Below are 22,500 nucleotides of genomic sequence, written 5' to 3' on the forward strand. Positions count from 1 at the left end.
GAAATTAGGCGTCGGGCGGTTGTCAGATGGGCATGGACCTGTTTTATGTTATTTTTTATGATCTGTTTGGGCTTGGACTTGTTTTCTGTCATTTTTATGCCCTATTTAAAGGCCAGAACGTCTTAGGGTTTGTATCTTTTGATGGCTTACGCACAGAAACACATTTTTCACCCCTTTAGGGTAGATTTGGAGATGGTGACAGCTCTCCTTTTCTCCTTTTTAGGGTTTTTATCTCTTTCATTCCATTCTTCACCTAGTTTCTCCATGACGATGGGGAACTATCTTATTTGTTGTTGGGGAAAGATGTAACCTCTAAACTCTCTTATATTGAAATTCTTATTTATTTATATGCTTGTCGTATGCTTTGATTATCAATTGTTGGGTTCTCTGATGAATCAATATTTTATTGATTTCACTTAGTTTATTGTGCTAGAATTAATCAGGGAATTGTGCTTAATTGTTCGGTATTTTCCCGTTTTTCCTAATTCTGCTTAATTTGACCGGAAATTCTAATTTTAATTAATTTGAATATTCTGAGCTAATTATTTGCATTATTATTTTTAGGGAAAATTTTGGAAATACAATTTGGGACATTTGGAGTGGAGACATATTATTTCAAGACTCTCCAATTAGACATTTTAAAATTAATTGCATTGTAATTTAGTTGTTTAAACTCTTTTTTTGACAAACTTTTGCACAATGGGCCATTGTTGGCAAAGTTATGATGGGCCCAAGTAGTAGACACTTGTCACCCTAGGGTTTCCTTTTATTTTAGGGTGGACCCCACCTATTTTTAGGACACATGATCCTAGGGAAGCTACAGCCACCACACAATTTTATTTTGGGGACTAAGCTCGGAACATTTTTTCCTTGGCACGTTGTTTTTGCTGGAACATGTATATCTTCGGTGATTACGGTTGAATGTGAGGAATCACGGTGGTTTAATTTCTTTTTTTTGCTTTGTTGGAGGCGCTGATTCTAGCATTATTTTTCTTTCACTTTGCTAGCTGGAAGTGTGCACACATGGTGAAGTTTGGCTTGGTTGAGAGAAGGAAGTGGTGATTCTTTTTACTTGGAGAACTCCCGCTGATTGCATCTCACATCCAAAAAGGGCACATTCAGTGACCCATGTTCTTGGAGAAAACGAGGCGTTGGCATTTAATTTAGCTTTGGAGAATTGGAATTGTTACATCCAGAATGGAAGCACACAGCTGATTCATACGGTGCATTCAATTTTTTATTTCTACTTGCATTCACTTTCTTTCAACTTGAAACGAGAGGTGTCACGGTCCTGGTGGAATTTTATTGTCAATTCCAAATTGCTTTTAGATATAATTTAAGTGCAGATTTCATTTTCCTTTCTTCTAAAAAAACACGTAACGACACTGTAGTTTCATTAGGCTTATTTACTGTTTGCTTTATTTTAATTGGAATTTGTCGACGGTGGTTTCGATCGTGGTGGTGAAGGCTCGTTTCAGTTCGAGCCACAACCTCCCTCTCGCGCGGGGATGGTTCCTGTTGATGATGGGCGTCGTCGGCGACGCCTTGGGTCGAATGGCGACTGCTCCAGCGGCAAATCGCATCGTCGGCGCGACCCTGGTTTGTGGTCCGAGAAGCGGCGACTGAGGTACGGCGCGAGTGGAAGGCGAGTTCTCCTCTCGCACACGTGAAAGGAGGGAAGACGAGGTGGCGTTGAGGCCAACGATGACCCTGGTTGCGCTTGGGGTCGCCGGCGACGTCATGGACCAGGCGGAGGGCACCCTTGCAGTGGTCGTTTTAGCAGAGGCGGAGGCAGCTGGAGCGTGAGTGCTTGAGCGAAGGAGGAGGGTGCTTCTGGGTTTGATTTGATAGAAAAAAAGTCTAGGGTTTCCAGAAGAAGAGGAGGCTTGGGTCTCTGGGATAAGCAGTGTTGAAATGAAGATAAGATGAAGATAGGATGAGCATATCCCTGATGATTTCTGATAAGGTTAAAAAAGAAAAAAAAGGTTATTTTGATAATATAAAAAAATTAAAAAAAATTAAAAAAAAATTGGGGAGGTGGAGGATGAAAATGGGGAGGTAAAGGGAATAACGCTCATTTGAAAAATATATGAAAATCCCATGAAACCACGCAAAGAAAAACTAACACACATTTTATAAACCCTAGTTCAGAAGCCCTTTTAATGGTCAATTTTTGTTCCAATGTACAATTAAATAATTTTTTTCACGTAATATTATATTAGATTAACCATGTATAAAGAAACAAACATCTCATTCAAACATTGCTAACATGTATAGTCATCGTTAAGAATTTAAACGATATCATGAAAAATAATTAAATTAAACATAAATTACAAAATTTAATATCATTGAATATTTGAAAAATAAATAAATTTTACATTAAATAAATAAAGTGGATGAAAATTGAAACAAATTATCTTAGATTTAATTGTCCTTGACAATGTTAAGTAATGTTTAAGAAAAATAAGTGACATCTTTAATTTCACTAATGCGGTTGTAATCAATTATAAAAAGAGAGAATTTAACATGATGAAAACTAAATAACCAAATTATTATTTTTTGGTTTAATAGGTTCGGAGGTCCCTATATTTGGAGGTTTGTTTCAATTGGGTCCTCCAATTTTTGAAGTGATCAATTAGGTTCCTAATTTTGTCAATTTGAATCAATAAAAGCCTTTATGTTAAATGCAGTTAACGTCCTGAAGTTTTTGAACATGTGGCACGCTGACGCTTCTAGGTGACATCGTTTCAAGTGCATAAGTGGATTATAAAAGGGTGAAATCCCTAAATTAAAAGGGTAAAGGGTGTATTTGAAGGTGAAATCCCTAAATTAAAAGGAATTTCACCCTTTTATAATTCACCTATGCACTTGAAACGGTGCCACCTGGAAGCGTCAGCGTGCCACATGTTCAAAAACTTCACGACGTTAACTGCTTTCAAAATTAGAGGACCCAATTGAAATAAACCCGCAAATACAGGGACCTTCGAACCTATTAAATTTTTTTTTATGAATAAAGAAACCGAATACTAAATAAAAAAAATGAGAATTAAACTTGAAATAAAATAGAAACTAAAAGGAATGTTTTGGTTTCGTACCATTCCACTGAAAAAAAAAAAAAAAAGTGAGAAACTCCAACCTCAAATCTGAGACACAATCAAAAGTTTCATTTCTCTTCTTCCATTTTCTCACGCTATCAGCTTCAACAGTGACACGTCAATGAACGGTAAGCTTCTCCTTCTCTCTTTATCACGCTCTTATTTGTGATTTTTCCCTACCCCATTCTTGAACTGAATCTTAAAAATTTGCAATTTGACGCTGAACCCGTGGAAAAATAGAATTTTATGAATACGAGGTTGTCCCTTCCCTGATCTCATCCATCTCTCAACTAATTTTTGAATGCCACCATTCTGGATCTGAGACCCCTCTGTGGATCTGGCTGTGGTGGATGTTATAAATAGAATGTGATGTCTCTATTTTGTGATTAGAGGTGAAAGTTGTGTTGCATTGTGAAATCTTGGTATGGGTGAATGATAATTTGCAATATCTGATGTGGCTGCTGCCAGCCGTTTAGGGTTTAGTTTTAGGCATCTATCAATTGGTAAATCAAAATCAGAATTTGAATTGACATTTTTTATTCAAATGGGTTGTACTTTCTTCAAAATTTGCTGTGTTAAATCTATTTTCTCGCAGATCTGGTGCTAATCTGAACAGCATAGTTTTCTTATGATGAACTTCTGCATTTTAAAACTGTCAGGATCATGTGAACTTGAAAGCCACAATATTTTGAAGTTGTAATGTGATTTTGTCAATGGAATTTATTCTTCGTGTTGTTTTTTTAAGATTTTAGTCTGTAAGTTGGCCTATATTTACCATAGTTGTTTCGAGGTTGCAAATCATATATGTGGTTTTGTGAATTTTCTCTTTACCAGAAGAAGAATGCAATTTGCTGAGTATGGTTGAGAAAATGAACATGTAATGTAATATCCTCAACGGATATGATGTGGATTATTTAGTTTTAATATTTAAACCTTGAAATAGTGATAGGCTAGAAGAGTTTTGGAGAGCTTCTATACTGGCAAAGCTCTATATTTCCAGTAGAGAAGTTCTTGAAAACACTTCTAACTTGTACCCAATCAGGTCCAAAGTATTATGAATCTTGGCCGTATCTTATGTGTGCGTAATTTTTTATATAAACGTTATGTGTAACAATTCCCTTATTGTGTTGGTGTCAAATTTCTACCAAAATAGACCTTTTCTCACACATAAGACAGAACAAAGGGGTTTACACATTAATCATTGGTAGTTTCATGAATAAATTACCAGGAAGTTGTTAAAAATTACGAGATGGGTGGCCTTTCTTTCACTTTGTAGTTTCTGATCCTTTTGAATGTCATAAGATCATTTAGATTACGGTTGTTTGTTATGTGGAATGATTGATTTTCAATAATTTAATCTAGATCTGAAAGTTTATTTTTCTCCTTCAACTTTTCCAGGCTTCTTTTTTTGCTAGATGAATTGACTGGCATGTCATTTTATTGTGGATAGAGTGCTATGGAGTATAGGTAGAAAACACCAGTGATAAAGTTTGAGAAGCAGAAAGAACATGGCTCCAGCTCGCAAGGCTGAGGAAAAGGCGGCGGCGGATGCAGCTGCATGGATGTTCAATGTTGTTACATCTGTTGGAATTATCATTGTAAACAAAGCTTTGATGGCCACTCATGGCTTCAGTTTTGGTAAATAAGTTCCCTTTTCAATTTTTTAATGACATCTCTGTTATTAGTCTACTATTCCATTTCCCAGGTTATGACCATTTTCTAATGTTAATTTCTTATATTTTAATGCATTTTGTCTATCACCACTTGCAGCTACAACATTAACAGGGATGCACTTCGCCACCACAACTTTAATGACACTCATACTAAAGATGCTGGGAGTTGTCCAGCCTTCTCATTTACCCTTGCCAGAACTCTTAAAATTTGTTGTCTTTGCCAACTTCTCTATTGTTGGAATGAATATTAGTTTAATGTGGAACTCAGTTGGATTTTATCAAGTGAGTTGGGCTGAACTTTAACTATTGGTTTGTTCATTAATGCGTTCAGAAGTTATATCCACTTTTTAACCATTGGCAGATTGCAAAGTTAAGTATGATCCCTGTATCATGCCTGTTGGAAGTTGTTCTCGACAAGATTCGGTATTCAAGAGACACGAAATTGAGCATAGGTGTTGTTCTTTTGGGTGTTGGTGTTTGCACTGTTACTGATGTGAGTGTTAACGCTAGAGGATTCATCGCTGCCTTCATTGCAGTGTGGAGCACTTCTATGCAACAATATGTACGTATGACATTTCTCTATGTGCCATTTATTATCTTCCAAATTTAAGTGGCACTGTAATCTCACAGCTATATGCTATTTCTCTAAGATGCATGCACAACTTATTTCAGACTGATGTTTATTCTTCTGTGTAACTCATTATACCTTAATTTGAATTGTATCTTATTAATTTGTACCTGGTACTGATGAATTCTTAAACTTTTTATATGCAGTATGTTCATTATCTTCAAAGGAAGTATTCTCTAAGTTCTTTCAATCTATTGGCACATACAGCACCTGCACAGGCCGCATCACTACTGTTATTAGGACCTTTTCTAGATTTTTGGTTGACAAACGCAAGAGTTGACAAATATGACTATAAGACTGCTTCGTCGGTAAGTTGTGGATGATGGAAAAATATTCATGTTGTTAAATTTGGGCTTATGCTAGGCTTCTGAAAGACTTCTTATACATAGTAATTACAACAACAAAGAAGCTTTTTCTCTGTTATTGTGGTTGGTTGGTTATGTGGATCAAATTAATCCATCATGTCTATAAAAAGCCTATTTTTCAAAGAGATCATTTAGATCTAAATCCATTTTGTTGGTTTCAACTTTGGGTTTAACATGGTGGTTTTGTAACTCTAATTATTGGGCTATCATCCATCTGATCACTCTTCTAACAGGGTCCTCCACTATCTTCATCTCACCTGTCTAAATCATCTTAGGCATTATTCTTCCATCCTTCTGGCAATATTTGTCACTCCTACTTTATCTCTAATATTCATTTTTTATCTCAATTTTTTTTCTGTGACCACTCCTATAAAGCTACATTCTTATCTCTTCCATATTTCTGCTTTTGCACCTTTGGCCTCTAGAAGTTAATATATTTAGCATTTAGCATATATGATATGACTTTCATAAAAAGATCATTCACATTTCATCAATAGCTTACAACTTTTGAGGGGAAAACCAACAAAGTTTGATACTCTAGTGCAAGAGGGAAACAAATTTTTGTGAAACAAATTTGTGTAGGGTCCAAATTGAAGAACCTAATTTAGGTGTTGACTCACTAGTATTTACTTCATTCAATGAAAATGTAGATGAACGTGATAAACAATAAGATCTCATGCATGACATTTTTTACTTTTGTTGTTTGATACACTTAACATTTTTACCGAGTTGCTGAATGATCTTTGTCTTGATTTTATCAGATATTCATATTCCTGTCATGCACCATTGCAGTTGGTACCAACCTAAGCCAATTTATCTGCATTGGCAGATTCACTGCTGTTTCCTTTCAAGTACTGGGACATATGAAGACAATACTTGTTTTAATCATGGGGTTCTTTTTCTTTGGTAAAGAGAATCTCAATCTCCAAGTGGTTTTTGGAATGGTTATAGCTATAGTTGGAATGATTTGGTATGGCAATGCCTCATCCAAACCTGGTGGAAAGGAACGCCGGGGCCATTCTCTTCCTACCAACAAAACAGAAACATGATAGTTTAAACAACATTCACTAATTTTTGTTGTTTTCAAGTGGGGTGCATTATTTGCCAAAGTTGAGCATACGAAGATAGCTGATTCTAGGAAAGTTTTATAATTATTTTAAATTAAACCTCATTGGTTCGTAATTATTTTCAACCACATTTTGTAATTCATAAAATTTTATCTCTTTGTATTCTTAGGGCCATTTGATATTTCCTTATAGATCTAGCTCCCCAGCAAAAAAATTCATCTTTGGAAAAATAGATGAATATATTATATTCTTTGTTGACTCCATTTTCGAAACTTGTACTGTACTTTAACAGTGTCCCGTTGAAATTGATTCAGTCATTCATGTGTGAAACACATTAAGGCATACAGGTTTTTAGTATTCTTCTCACATCTTTGATGTTTGGTAGTGATGTTTTTAATCCTTAAATAAGAGTATTTGCCTGCTTAAATATCTCGTTTCGTTTTGGTGGATTTACCAAATCGAATCCGTGTAGTCATAAGATTTTCCTTATCTATACTACCAAGAGGAGATTGTTCTATTTTGCTTTATTTATTTAAACATTTAAAGCTTAATTAACTTAATCACCATAATAATATACACCCCTTTTGGTTTTAGTCCCTAAAAAAGAAATCTTGATTATTTTGGTCATTGGTAAATTTTTTAATTGAATTTTATTCACTATTACTATTTAGAAATGACGTAAGAAAATGATATTGAAAAATGTTTGGCTGCATAAACAGAAGGGGGACTTAAAAATAATAAATCACTCGTTTACAATTTAGTTTGACCCTTTATCTCTTCTTTTTTGTGAGAGTGAGAAAAAAATTTAAATTGTAAAATCTAATCCATAATAATACAATTTCATATTGTTTTAAGTTATTTATATGAAATTATGCCAAATCTAAATTCGTATATTTAGATTTTAAATCCTATCTACTTAATTGGATTTGATTTCAATTTAGATTGGAGATTTTTTTGATTTTGAAAATTTAAAATGAAAATGTATCTAAGTTGAGTCAAGTAGCTTAGGACCATGTCAAGTCATGTCAATTTAGATATAAGGTTTATCATAGTCGAGTTGGATTGAAAGTTAAGTTAATATATGTCGAAGGTTGAGTTAAGTCATCTTTGGTTACAGGTCAAGTCAAGTAGGTTCGGACTGAAGAATCAAGTCAAGACGACCAAGGCTGAGGGTCGAGTCAAGTTGGTCGATCCAAAAAGTCAAGTTGAGTAGCTCGGACCAAAGGACGAGTAGAATCAATATGGACCAAAGGTTGAGAAAATTTTATTTGGACCAAAGGTTAAGCTGAGTCAACCAAGGACTAAAGATAGGCCCGAGTCAGTTGAGACTAAAGGTTGAGTCGTGTTAGCCTAGGTTGTACACGAGTCGAGTCAGCTAAGGTCAGTCTAGTTAGATTTGATCAATGTTGAAGTGAGACAGTTGAAACTCAAGTCAAGTCAAGTAAACTAAACTTAGGCCTATGTTGAGCAAATCAACCTAAGTCAAATTTAAGTCTAGTCGGCCCAATCTATGTCAAATGAATCTAATAATAAGGTATATGAGATTGATCTCATTATATTTAATTAATTAACAAAGTTGACTCAATCTATATTGAATATAAATTTAATCCAATTTAGTTTGTGTTAGAAAATTTTAAATTTAATTGATCTAGTTAAAATATATCTAAATTATAAATTCAATCTATTTCATCAATCTAGATTGAATAAATTTTAAAAAATATAATCCATGACTACCCTTTCTTGGTATTCCTTTGTTGCATTGGAATCATTCTTCTATTGTATGCAACAACTTCATATCCACGAGACTGTCCTTCCTATTGCAACCATCTTTTTCAACTTCTTCAACTATTTGTACATAACACATTTTGTATCACAAGAAGCTATTGTTTCATTTTGTACAATTGGCTTTTGTTTCATTCTTTAATTTGTGAAACATAAGCATTGATTTCATTTTGTTTTACTTTTATTCTAAACAAAAATTTCACCAACAATTAGACGTGAAAGAACGTATAAAAGTGAAACAAATAAAGAGAAACGATATTTTGATATATATATATATATATATATATATATATATATATATATATATATATATATTCATTTGACATTATTTTTTATTATTTTTAACTTTTTTTTCTGAAAAATTACTAAAATTCATTCTTTTATAATTATTTTACTCTTGTTATATATATATATATATATATATATATATATATATATATATTATCTTTATTTTTTTATTCATAAATATTTGTTTTGGGAACAATATATTCTTTTATCATGTGTAATAATAAGTGGTATTTTAAATAAGTTTAATCTTTGTTCTTTTTAAGAAATTTTTTATGTAGCAAATATATCATATCAAAGCTACATAATTTCGTAGATTATATTATAAATATTTTATTAATAATTTCGTAGATTATATTATAAATATTTTGTTAATAAGTACACATAATCAAATTCTATATTTAATATAATCAATTATATTGCTAATTAGTTTTGAATATTTACAACTCTTTTACTATAATAAAATAAGTTATGAAATAATAAATAAAAATAAATTATTAATAAAAAATAAATATTTTTTATTTTTTATTTTTTAATTTAAATCCTCGTTAGTTCTTTTTTTTTTCTAAAATCTCAATTAAATTTTGATTAGTCTCTATTATATTCTTAACTTTAAAAATATGGTACAAAGTGTTTTGTAAAAAGTCTTAATTTAATTCATAAGATTGTTATTTTGTCTTAAGTCCGTCTTTTTTTTAAACGAAATTATTACATTTTTTTCCAAATTAAAAATAAATTTAACTTTTAAATAAATATTATAATGACATTTTTACTATATTTTTTAACAAAATTATATTTATTTAAATTTATATTTTATATTAAACATTTTTTAATCTGTTTCAAATTTTATATATCACTAAATTTCTATGCATAAAATTAGTTTAAAAATAACAATTTTATAAATTTAAATATAAAATTTTAAAACGATTTTATAACAATTTAATATAAATATACTTAAATTTTTTAAACAAAACTGAAATAAAATTTGATGTAAAATATAAATTTAAAAATATTTATAAAAATATTAATTTCAATAAAAATATCATTATAATATTTATATAAAATTTAAATTTAGTTTTAATTTTAAAATAAAATTACTCTAATTTAAAAAAAAAACTAAATTAAAACAAAATAACAACAAATAAAGATCTTAAAACAATGACAGATGACACACTGCTTCTACCACATGACATGACCATTATTTAATACATGACAAAAAAATATAAGAAAAAAAACATGAATTAATAGATAACTCGTATGAAAACTTGAACAAAATTCTCAAATGAATACTAAATTCATTCAAAGGTTTTAAACCTTAACTATTTTCACTCTTATTCTTCTGTCTAAACAACTTCATTCTTTTCCATTTCTCCCTCTAATTTAAACAACATAGAAGTAATGGAATGGTGAATTACACAAGTATATAACATGCTTTCCAAATTGAAGGAAGTGAAAAAAAATAGTGCATGTAATATAATTAAAAAATAAATAAATTTATTTATTTATTAACGTTTATTCCTTTTAACTGTCATTCCAACAAAATAACTTAATAATAAATTCACTTTCTACTCTTATTTGATTTCCGTTCACTTCGTCGGCACAATTCAAGTTCAATAAAATAAAATCAATCTCAACACCATGAAAAAGATAAAGTAGAAAAAATATTGAAACCATAATAACACTAAACAACCAGTAGAAAACTCAATTTGCTTCGATAACGAATATCAATCCTCATAGCAAAAATTGAACTGCTTAACGCTTCTTAGACACACCAACAGTTTTACCCCTGCGACCAGTTGTCTTGGTATGCTATCCTCGAACACAAGACCCCAGTAGTGCCTCAAACCACGGTGATTTCTGCATAATAGTAAGAATATCTCAGGTCATGGTAGCACTATGTGTAGATGAAAAACACCACCAGAATATTGTCCAAGTTTAATAGGTTATGTTACAATAGCCACAAAAACTTATCAATCAGACAAAGCACAAGTTACTTCTGAACTGACAGTATAGCAGTTATTAGTGATAGCTAGTAACAATCAGAAAAGTACTTTATAAATACTTTCTTTACAGTATATATCCAGTCCTAGACTATAAGAATCAGTCTTCACTGTCAAAAGGTAGACAAACAGTTAAACAATCAAGAAAAGAAGAAGACGATCAACAGCATAAATCCAAATTAAATGGGAAAAATAGAAATCCATCAGAATGCTTCGTTACATAATAATCAGAATATGATTCATTCATCAGACATCATCAAGCAGATGATTTTTAAGCCTCTTGAGCTTATCTTCATATTCAACTTATACACTTCAGGGATAGATCTGTTATTGTCAACAAGGCTTTGTCTACACAGGCTTTTGTTTTGAATAGAATAAGCATCACTCGACACTAATGAGTACAACAGTAACCTTCATTGATATCAAATGGCTAGAACTATATTGAAAACCATCAATCCCAACCCAATAGAACAAGAAATCACCCCTTCTAATAGAAAGACTTCCTCAACCAAGGTTCAAAAATTCACCTGATTTTCTTCAACCACTCCAAATCATCCCTCAACTTTATATCCAGTGCATTTGAAACCACCTGAGAATACTCCCCATCATTGTAAGATGGGGAATACACAAAAAAAAAAATATTTAGAATTAACCCAAAAGAAAAATTCATAAACCTGTAATAAAGTATTTCGAAGGCTAAGAATCTTCTTTTCCAAATGCTCTGAATGAGAACCCTAAAAAAAAGACCAAAGCATAACTATGCCAACATTTCAGGAATTAATTTTTTTCGCCTACTTACTCTCAAACAATATGCTCATCAAATATAAAATAGCAAGTGTAAAATTTGACCCACCATCAATTAGGAACCAAGATCTTCAATCTCTTTCTTTTGGCACTTTAATAAAGCAGCATCGGTCAAAATCTGTGAACAAAAACAGAGTGAGAAAATTACTGAGATACACATCACTGCGAAACCAAATCATACAAAATAAGACACTGCACTGCTGAAGTAAATTGTAAGAGCATCTATATATTAATAATGGAACCGTACTGCAAGAGAAGATGCAATGAAAATATACTTGATATGAAGAATAACTTTATTAAACAAGAGAAAGTAACAGAGGAAACAACTTTGAAATTGCAAGCAATACAAAAAATAAAGAAAAGAATAAAAATAAAATAGCCCTAAAAACAAAGGAAATGGATTACACGAAACCTCATTCACTTGAGCATAATTTGTGACACAATGCTCTACTTGCGAAGTAAAGGTTGCTTTTAGTTTCATCTGTATGTATCTGTCATATAACAAACGTTATAAAACAACTAATTGAAAAAATATTAAAAGAGTTTTATGCTCCTTCATAAAATGTGATCATAGAGTATGCATAGAAAAGAATACAGGATATTGATTTGTCTAACAAGTGATAGTTAGGAAACTTAATTCTTAAATTAAATGGATTTTAATAAGTGATACACAAAATACCTCGCAATATTGTATTTCCAAACAATTATTTCATTGTAAAATGTGGTAGCCGTTAAACTCACGGATATTTTATTTAAGAGTGTCAACACGGGAATACCTTACCTGAGCAAGAGTGATATTATAGCCGTTTTAATATTTCCTCCTAAAGAAGGTTGCAAAATTCGAGTCAGCTTACTATCTCGATATGGAACATGACCCCTGCATAAGATATTATATTTTTCTTCTTTCCTCCTTCAAAATTTTAAATAAAAAAGCTAAATATAATCATTTAAACTTACCCTTGACTCTCAGCACCATCACTCAACTTTTTAATCACGGTTGCCAAAGTCATTAAACTTTTGTTTATGTGTGAGCCTTCTTTGAATCAAACACCTTCAGCACCAGTTTTTGCAGCACGCTCTGATCCACTAAATTCTACAAAATAAGAAGATAACTGTAACGCCCCGACAACTTACAGAGACGGTTGACTGCCCCCTGCTTTGTCCTCACTCGCACACTTTCCGAGAAAACTTCCCGGAAGATCACCCATCCCAGAATCTCCAGGCTAAGCACGCTTAACCATGAGGTTCTTATGGGTTAGGCTACCGAAAAACAAATGCATTTTGGTGATATAGGTAGCCAAATAAATTCCTTTAAGTTATCTTTCAACTGTATAGTCTCATACCTATACAGTCTCTAAATCTCTCTCAATCCGGTCACATGCCCACCATCTTTCTCTTGGTTTGTCCTCGAACCACACCGTACTGGGAGAGGCTAGACTATGATACCATTTGTAACGCCCCGGCAACTTACAGGTTGACTGCCCCCACACATCACCACAAGGTTTTCCAGTGTGCTTTGTCCTTACTCGCACACTTTCCGGAAAAACTTCCTGGAAGGTCACCCATCCTAGAATTTCTCCAGGTTAAGCACGCTTAACCATGATGTTCTTATGGGTTAGGCTACCGAAAAGCAAATGCATTTTGGTGATATAGGTAGCCAAATCAATTCCTTTAAGCTATCTTTCAACTGTATAGTCCCATACCTATACAGTCTCTAGATCCCTCTCATTCCGGTGTATGTTCGATTCGTCCATGTGCCCCTTCCACTGGAAGCCTGCCAGGAGCTGCTCCTTGTCTGTGCCCCCTGCACCGTGCCTCTTGCACCGGCGATCACTCCCCAACCTCGTCAGTGTCCGGGTGTCACAATAACTATTACCAATACCTATTTGCTATCAAATAGGTATTAGTAATAGTTATCTTCTTATTTCTAGAATTTAGTAGATCAGAGCGTACTGCAAAAACTGGTGTTGAAGGTGTTTGACTCAAAGAAGGCTCCCACATAAACAAAAGTTTAATGACTTTGGCAACCGTGATTAAAAAGTTGAGTGAAAGTGTTGAGAGTCAAGGGTAAGTTTAAATGATTATATTTAGCTTTTTTTATTTAAATTTTTGAATGAGAAAAGAAGAAAATATAATATCTTATGCAGGGGTCATGTTCCATATCGAGATAGTAAGCTGACTCGAATTTTGCAACCTTCTTTAGGAGGAAATGTTAAAACGGCTATAATATGTAATATCACTTTTGCGCAGGTAAGGTATTCCCGTGTTGACACTCTTAAATAAAATATCTGTGAGTTTAACGACTACTACATTTTACAATGAAATAATTGTTTGGAGATACAATATTGCGAGGTGTTTTGTGTATCACTTGATTAATATCCATTTAATCTAAGAATTAAGTTTCCTAACTATCACTTGTTAGACAGATCAATATCCTGTATTCTTTTTTATGCACACCCTATGATCATATTTCATATTTTATGAAGGAGCATAAAATTCTTTTAATATTCTTTCAATTAGTTGTTTTATAACATTTGTTATATGACAAATACATACAGATGAAACTAAAAGCAATCTTCACTTCACAAGTAGAGCATTGTGTCACAAATTATGCTCAAGTGAATGAGGTTTCGTCTAATTTATTTCCTTTGTTTCTAGGGTTATTTTATTTTTATTCTTTTCTTTATTTTTTGTATTGCTTGCAATTTCAAAGTTGTTTCCTTTGATACTTTCTCTTGTCTAATAAAGTTATTCTTCATATCAAGTATATTTTCATTGCATCTTCTCTTGCAGTCCGGTTTCATTATTAATATATAGATGCTCTTACAATTTACTTCAGCAATGCAGTTCTGTCTTCTGTCTTATTTTGTATGATTTGGTTCTGCAATGATGTGCATCTCAGTAATTTTCTCACTCTGCTTTTGTTCACAGATTTTGACCGAAGTCTCATTTCACTAGCTAATCCATTGCTTATCTCTAACTTCAATTTCTTGCACAATGATCAGAAGGGTAGTTTCTGAGTTTAAACTGGATAGTTTTTGAAGCAAAATCTATGTATTTAGTCCATCTGGATCTCAGGGAGAGGGATACAAAAGGAATTTGATGAAGCAAAATTCAGGTTTCCTTGTCTCTTTGTTTTAAACTTTTGTAACAGTTGTTCTGATTTAAATTATTTGCTTTGTTCAGCTATGGCATTGATGGTTGCTTACAATAATTTTTTTTTCCAATCTTAATGATTTTTTGTATTGGGTTTTGATTGTTTCTGCTGGTTCAAATGTACGATCTTGCTATCCATACTTTTTGTTGAAATTTCCTGTATGCATTTTGTAATTTTTCTATAAATGGATCTCCTAATTTATTTGCTATTATGGCAGGTGGCACCTGTGTGTATTCCTCTATTCTTACTTTTATGAGCTGAAAAAATTAAGTCTTATTATTGAAAAGTAGGGAACTTTTTTTTCAGAAGTTTTCAGTTGGAATATTTATGCAGTTTTAACATTTTTTATGGTTAGTATGATGGTGAACTGTCAACTCTGTTTAAGATACTTTAGGTTATTATTTTTGTTCTGTGATTTGATACATTAGAATATGCCTATAAGTTCGCTTCATTTTTGAAATCTTGTTCTCTCTATTTCTCACTGTTATCTCTTGTTTTTCTTTCTTCACTGGAGATATATGGCATCTACTTTCAAAGACTAATATTAGATTTTTTTTCGTAGTTTTCTTTAATAAAATATGAATTATGATAATCACTCTTATATTATTATTTAAATTCACATTTTCTCATTGAAATTTTTTATTAAATGTATTATTTATGTTCTCAAATTTCTCAACATTTTTTTCTCTTTCAACACACCTTTTTTCTGTAATTTTGCTATCCAAACCTTTGTTTTCACTGCTTCCAAATGAAATTAACCATCTTACCATCACGTCTCAACACAATAAAAAAACTAGTCGTGCTCATAAATAAATTATTTCAATAATTTAAAACTGTTTAATCCTCAAAAATATTATCTCCAAATAGCACAAATTTCTCAATATTGTTTGCTTCACATATAACTTTTTTTTAATTTACGGTAAAGAAAAACTGACTCCAGTAATAATCGATTACAAAATATATATGATATATAATATGATAATTTACAATCAGTTATCAAATAATTATTTAACAAAAACACCAATAACATTTTTGTATCTGTTTTGGGTGAGGGTTGAAGGTCAATTATCTAGGATATTTTGGGTTGTCCGAAACATTTGTAAAGAGCTACTTGCCAGTCAAAGATGCTCATGTTCGTCCAGATAATGACAGGATTATGGATATACTCAAGAATATTTTACTATGTGGTGAAGTATCAAAGGATCTAAAATGAAGGTATATATATCAGCTTCAGAGTTAGACAATGGGTTTAAATACTATGCACTCATTTATTCTTACTTGCAGTTCAGTTGATAAGGCCTATTTGAAGCTAGCTTCTGCCAAAGCAGTTCTTCGGTTGTCAAGACTTTGGGATCACAAGATACCCGTTGATCTTTTCCACTTAACTTTAAAAGTCATCTCACTTAAAAAAAAAGTGACAATAGCACTATCTTCTAGATAGTATTTATCATATCCCAAAATTTATTGTCCTCAAGATCCTGGCTATACAATGTTTTACTTTCTTAGTCATTCTAAGACCACTTATATATCATATTTAAAGTTACCAAGAGCAAGCACATCAACAAAGAATCAATGCAAAATCAGAATGAAAGCTAAACATGCATGTTATCACACAAGAAAGACAAAAGCTGGCCCAAAATCTCTCAAGGGTTAAAAATTGTTAAAACTGACTTGCTACTCATCCTATGCAAAAATTACTGAATTGAAATGAACTAAAGCTGCAAAATCAATGCTAGAACTACTTATGCCTAAATCTAAAGCTAAGTCTACTCTTGACAATTCAAATCTAAGGAAATGAATCTAAAAATTGAGTAAAATCAGAAAGGAATGAAGAAAAGCTTGAAACAGAACCTAAAAGCACCTAAAACGACCTAACAGAATTTCCTAAGCTATTTACAACCTAGACAAACTAAAGTAGAACAGAATATAACCTAGACAGATCCTAACTGGAAATTTACGAACTAAAACAGCAACAAGAACCTAAACTAAAGCTCTACCAAGCAAATCAGCAAAAGGAAAAGAAAAGAATCCTAAAACAGCTTCTAAGAAAAAAAAATTGAAAGGGAAAGAATCTAAAGCCATTCCTATTTACATAAACTAGAACAGAACGTAAAACAAGAAACAAGGATAGAAGAAGAAAAAGAAAAACTAGGTATTTACACATTAACTAAACCAGACCTAAACTAAAGGAAAAACAACTTTAGAAAAAAAAATTACCCCTATTTTATTACTAAACTAATGCTAAACAGAGATATTTACAACAGAACAAGACTTTTAAATCTATACCTTCCCACCCCCACACTTAAGAAGCACATTGCCCTCAATGTGTGAGTGGGTAAGGTTCCTAACAACACATATCATACATATTTACATATCAACAGGAAAAAGAGCATCAGACTTATACAAATCAAAATTGAAAAAGCTAAAATTGAGCAAAGATATATACATAACAAAATAGAACTAAGAAAACTAGATCAAAAGAGCACAACTGTATATTAACAGAAGAGAAAATGCAATAGAACACATGTATAGAAACAGAAATAGAAAAAGAAAACTAAAACTACAAAACTACAAGAAAAATAAAATCTCAAATTGGCCAAAGATCAAAATTGATTCTTTTAATTTTTATGAAAAATAACATATTTTCTATCCTACTATTTACTATGCTACCTAATATATAAATTACTAACACAAATCTATAACTACAATTGAAAAGCAAGGGAAAGAAAAGGCTTATTAGTTTTTCTCCATTATGCCCAGCTCCTCTGTGCAGAGTCTCCCTCCATGCACGGTCTTCCTCTTGCTCAACCATTTGTTCTAGCAGCATCAGCTCTTTCTCATCAGATGGCAGCTGCTTCTGCATTTTCAACTCATCTTGTTGCAGCAATAACATCTTCCTGTAGCTGGCTGTGCACATTCAAGGCCCTTTGAGCAATTTTGACAAAATCTCCTGCCTTTACCAAGGCTGCCATAATGCTTGTAGCTTCCTGCTCATTTAACTCTGCTGCCATAACATCAAACTCAAAGTGAGCATGTGTATCCAATAAAACATGTGCAGTTATGTGAGAATCACTCATCAAATCCTCAAGCAAATCATCAAAATTCAATGCATTCAAATTAAAACACCCATTAGTAGGTGTGTTTATATGATTCACAAAATTCTCATCCACCAATTCAGAATTACCAGGCATGACAGTGAGAATATCAGGCAAGAGTTTCTCAAATTCAACATGCACAAGATTATCAACATTATTTTGCATCTCACTCAAACAAACAGGAAGTTCAAGTTCAGAGAAAACATGCTCTCGCTTGTCAAAGTTAACCTCACTATGCTCCACCAACACAGCAACTGCACTATTAAATCTATCATAGAAATTGAGGTCAGTGCAAGGATCATTGTTGAAAGGCTTTTTGGTCGCACAAAAAGTCAACAAACCCTGGTCCTCACTAATGCAGTATAGGGCAACCAAGGGATCAATCCGCAGACTCAGCTAATCAAGTTTCAAGTGTTTGGTATAGAATCTTGTATTACTTACTGCCTAATTATTTACTATTCTAATGCAAGGTGGGAAAATAAAATCTAATTAAAAACCAAGAAATTGAGAAGAAAAATAGTAAAGAAGAAAAATTTGTTTAAAAGGAAATTAAAGAAATAAAATGTAAAAAAAAATAAAACCTACTCTAAACTATAGTCATGACAAGATAGAACTTCACCGTGCATAAAATTCTAACAGTAACTAAAACAAAATAAATCCTAACTCTACACAATTCTAAAGTAAAAGAAAAAAAAGAAACTAAACTTCAGAAGAAACAATCAACATTCTACATCTATTTCAATTAAAAGCAAAATAAAGGAACCTAAATGACCTTCAATCAAAATGAACACTTAATATCCAACTGATTAGAACAGTATATCCTATACTAAACATCAATTCAACATAAATGTAAAAAGTAAAGAAACAAACTAAAGATATTACACAAAATCAAATAACAGAGATAAAAGTGCACTAGATTGAATGAAAGAGTCTCAATTCCTCTTAAGACATTATGAGAAAATTAAGCCCTCTATGGGGTCTTTTTAGTTCATATTTCAGAACTTAAAAGTGGAAATTCTCACTCAATTATTCAACCAATGCACAGTTTCACAAGAAATGAAAACACAACACTGAAATTGAACTTAATCTTATGAAGCTTAACATCTCTCAAGAAGACCTTTTGAAAATTTAGGCCCAATCAAGAGTCCTATTACATCCAAACAGATGTAATATTGTGGATGTTTTCCTTCATAGTTCTCAAACAGAGTTCATATAATAGAAACAAAAAAATAGAAATATAAATCTGATGAATCTTTAAGCATTGACTCAACTCTGACTCGAGAAGACATCTCGATCAAGAATGCTCGCTGTGGAGTCATTCGATTCCAGAGGAATCATAGAATTGCAGAGTCACACGAGTTCAACTTAATTTTCCTCAAAACAACACAAGAACACAAGAACGAAAAAAAAAAAATCAACACAACAAAATCACAATGCTCAACACAGAAAACAAAAACACATAAAAGAAAAAGAACATTTTATTAAGGAGAAACAAAAATTACAAAAAAATGTACCGAACGGAGAGCGCAATCGGAGCCACCACGGGCTGTCACCACCGTGAGTGAGCGCTCCAAATGCAAAGAAATTGAAAACCCTAACTATCTAAAACTGGAAAAATTGGAAAACTGCAGAGTGTCTCGGTCTGTATAAGAGTCTCCAAAAAATCTATGTACAAAGCAGAAGCCCTTTATATCGGGTCGAGAAAGAAAATAAAAGAGGTAAAAAGGGAACAAGAAACTTGCTCTGGACGTTTCCTTATCTTTATCCGACGTGGCAGTTCCGGTCATCGTCCGGTCAGCTCCGGTCAGAACCGCACCGGTGGGTAAGTGACTTGAACATTGGGAGCTTTTCTCTCTCGTTCTTCCGCTTTGCTTCAGCCCTAGCTCTAAAGAAGCTTTCTCCCTTCCAAAACTTTCTCGAGTGTGCTTTTCTCCAAATGATAGATGTCTTCGAGCTTTACTCCCAAGGAAGCAATGATGCACCAGACGTCGTCGTTGCTCTAAAGTGCTGTCAGCCCATGCAAAGTGTAGCGCAAAGTCTGCCAGCCCAATCTCAAAAGCAGCGTGCCCACTTCACTTTCAATCAACAGCCCGATTAACATCTTAAAATACCAGCCCATTTAAATGAGCAACAGTGACAACAGTCAAGCATTGCAGTGGCAGCGGCCCAACATTTCTTTTGTTGACCAAATCAGCCCAGTTAATATGTAGAAAATTAATCAAGAATTAAAAAAAACTAAAAAAAATTCAGAAATAAAAGCTTATCAAAATAAAAATGAAAGAAAGAATTTCTTAAAAAAAAACCTAATTTCCTATTTATGACAAATACTAAAAAAAACCTTTAAAATCCTAATTTTAACTACAATTTTACAAAATTAAAGAAAATAAAAGAAAAACCTAAAACTAACCTAACTCTAGACAATTAAAGACTAAAATACACTAACAAGGACTTCTAGACACATAAAAAATGCAAAATTGGAGAGTTATCAATCATGAACAGCCACAGGTATGTCAATGTGTTCTATTTGAAGTGCTGAATCACAAGTGTGATAATGCAGGCATGACAGGGACACTATTCAACGCAGGTTCTATGAGTTCAAATTTAAACATATCAAAAACATTAAAATGAGATTGAACCTCCTCTATATCAATTGGAATATTCAGTTCAGAGAAAACCTGTGCATTTATATCAGAATCCTTCATCATATCCTCAAGCAAGTGATAAGGAAACAGTGCCTTATAATCAGAGTACCCATCAGTAGGTATCTCTAAACAATGCACAACAAAAATTTCATCCAGCATTTCAAAGTTAAGAGATATATCAGGCACCACAGGCAAACCATGCAAAACATTAGAGACAGTGTGCAATTCAACTGTTGTGGTGCTTCTGAAAGTTGCTTCAAATCATCAATTGCTGCTTGTGCTTCGGAATTCAAAATATGCAGATTTCCGAGTTCAAATCATATTTTTATCAAAACAACACAAAAACACAATCACAAGAACACAGAAACGAAAACAATTAACATAACGGAATAGTAAAGCACTTAACACAGAGAAACATCAAAGAAAAACACATTTTATTAACAAGAAACGAAAATTACAAAGATTTACCGTACGAAAAGCGCAATCGGAGCCACCGCGGGTTGTCACGACCGTGATGAGCGCTCCAAAAGAACGGAAAACCCTAACTATCTAAAATGAAAAATTGTAGAGTATCTATTCGAGTGTCTCGGTCTCTCCAGTCTCCCTCTTTTCTATTTATAAAACTCCTTTTATAGGGTCAGAAACAAATGAAAAAAAAAATTGAAAGAAAGAAAAGGAAAAAGTGAAACTTGTTCTTGACGCTTCCGGCTTCACCTTGATCCAACGGTCCTCTTTATTCTGCCTCCTTGCTCTCTACTAGCCGTTTGATCATCCACGTGGCAGCGCCGGTCATCTTCTCCGGGCACCTCCTTCGGGTAAGTGGCACAAGGTAAGCTTCTCTTCCTCTTTCATTCTCTCGCTTTCGAACCAAGCCCTAACTTTGAAGGAGCTCTCTTTCATTCTACCTTAGCACATGGATGCTCTCTGCCCATAAAAAATCGTGAACGAGAATGACCCCCCTAAGGAAACAACTTCAGCCTCTCCAAAACGACACCGTTGCACTAATGACCAGAGTATGGCAGTAGCATTCCAGGGCCCAAATGCAATTTAGGCGTTGGTCGAATTGAACATCAAGTGCAGAGTGGCAGTAGCACATCAACCCCTTCTTTCCAGGTCTAGGCCCAAACAAGTTGCGGCCCAATTTTGTACATCAGCACTTTGCAACATCAACCCACTAATCTCCCTTCACCTCTGCACAAAACAGTCCAAATAAGAGAAAAATCAAATTGCAGAATTAAAACAACATTACTAAAAAAAAATAACCTATTCTAAAAAATATTTTTATTTTGTTTTCTAAAATACTTTTTTTTTCTAAAAAGAATCTATTTATTTAAAAACCTATATTATTTAACTAAAAAAGTGCAAATTAACCAAGTTTTTATTAAAATCCTTTTTTTTTATCTTTTTACACTAAAATATCCTATTTCTAACAAATTAAAAGCTAAAAAAATCTAAAAAATGGTTTTTAACAAAGAATAATGTGCAAATCTAGAGTGTTATCAACGTGCAATGATGAACTTGAAAGAGGAAAACGTGCGACCTCGACATTCTGAATTGCTACTAGATATGCCACCATGCACGACGGAAAAAGGGAGGAGATCAAAAGGCACTTAGAGCGTGTAGGAGCTCCGATGAAGGCGTCTTTGATGACATGGTGGTCGTTTGACCGAGACGATCAAAACCATATGATCGTCGGTCAAAACTTGAACTCTGATAGTGGCAGCGATACACGATGGCTCCGCCGGCAACAGTAGATAACACCGTCGCCGGTAGCGGTGGGTGTAGTGGTAGAGGCACCATATGTTTTTTCCTCAAGAGCCTTAAACTCTAGATACCATGTTGAATAAAGTGAAAAACTATGTATGAGATTATTCTCCCTTGTGTTAAATAGACATATAGGATCCTTG

At 33.0% G+C, this 22,500-nt stretch overlaps 2 protein-coding genes across 5 annotated transcripts; one reads left to right on the plus strand and one right to left on the minus strand.

Moving 5' to 3' along the window:
* The first annotated feature begins 3,092 nt into the window (after positions 1–3,092).
* LOC106762233 (UDP-rhamnose/UDP-galactose transporter 6) lies at positions 3,093–7,194 on the plus strand. The gene is made up of 6 exons (XM_014646051.2): positions 3,093–3,223; positions 4,494–4,733; positions 4,866–5,050; positions 5,130–5,330; positions 5,543–5,704; positions 6,523–7,194. The coding sequence occupies exons 2-6, from the start codon at positions 4,604–4,606 to the stop codon at positions 6,808–6,810; spliced, it is 966 nt and encodes a 321-aa protein (XP_014501537.1). The 5' UTR covers positions 3,093–3,223; positions 4,494–4,603; the 3' UTR covers positions 6,811–7,194.
* A 3,247-nt stretch (positions 7,195–10,441) lies between these two features.
* Positions 10,442–21,681, minus strand: LOC111242605. Of its 4 annotated transcripts, none has more exons than XR_002669801.1 (4): positions 21,062–21,681; positions 16,135–20,126; positions 11,423–11,484; positions 10,442–10,752 (listed from the first exon to the last, which is right to left on the minus strand). XR_002669801.1 is itself a non-coding variant. In XM_022786581.1 (4 exons), the coding sequence occupies exons 2-4, from the start codon at positions 17,771–17,773 to the stop codon at positions 10,620–10,622; spliced, it is 396 nt and encodes a 131-aa protein (XP_022642302.1). In that variant the 5' UTR covers positions 17,774–20,021; positions 21,062–21,567; the 3' UTR covers positions 10,442–10,619. The 4 variants fall into 4 exon arrangements, 2 of the variants coding, with proteins under 2 accessions (XP_022642302.1, XP_022642301.1); XM_022786581.1 differs by having other exon boundaries at positions 11,423–11,505; positions 17,594–20,021; positions 21,062–21,567; XR_002669802.1 differs by lacking the exons at positions 16,135–20,126; positions 21,062–21,681 and adding an exon at positions 11,749–12,927.
* Positions 21,682–22,500: the final 819 nt, after the last annotated feature.

Source organism: Vigna radiata, chromosome 1, assembly GCF_000741045.1.
Source record: "Vigna radiata var. radiata cultivar VC1973A chromosome 1, Vradiata_ver6, whole genome shotgun sequence".
Taxonomy (NCBI): domain Eukaryota; kingdom Viridiplantae; phylum Streptophyta; class Magnoliopsida; order Fabales; family Fabaceae; genus Vigna; species Vigna radiata.

Bases quoted from the DNA above. Each gene is read 5' to 3' on its own strand.
- LOC106762233 (XM_014646051.2), top strand. From the start codon at position 4,604: ATGGCTCCAGCTCGCAAGGCTGAGGAAAAGGCGGCGGCGGATGCAGCT. The intron at 5,051-5,129 runs GTGAGTTGGGCT...AACCATTGGCAG, and splicing joins ACTCAGTTGGATTTTATCAA to ATTGCAAAGTTAAGTATGAT. The intron at 5,705-6,522 runs GTAAGTTGTGGA...TGATTTTATCAG, and splicing joins ACTATAAGACTGCTTCGTCG to ATATTCATATTCCTGTCATG.
- LOC111242605 (XM_022786581.1), bottom strand. From the start codon at position 17,773: ATGTGCACAGCCAGCTACAGGAAGATGTTATTGCTGCAACAAGATGAG. The intron at 11,506-17,593 runs ATAAGCCTTTTC...TCCCCATCTTAC, and splicing joins GGCATAATGGAGAAAAACTA to AATGATGGGGAGTATTCTCA. The intron at 10,753-11,422 runs GTGAATTTTTGA...ACTATTATGCAG, and splicing joins GAGTGGTTGAAGAAAATCAG to AAATCACCGTGGTTTGAGGC.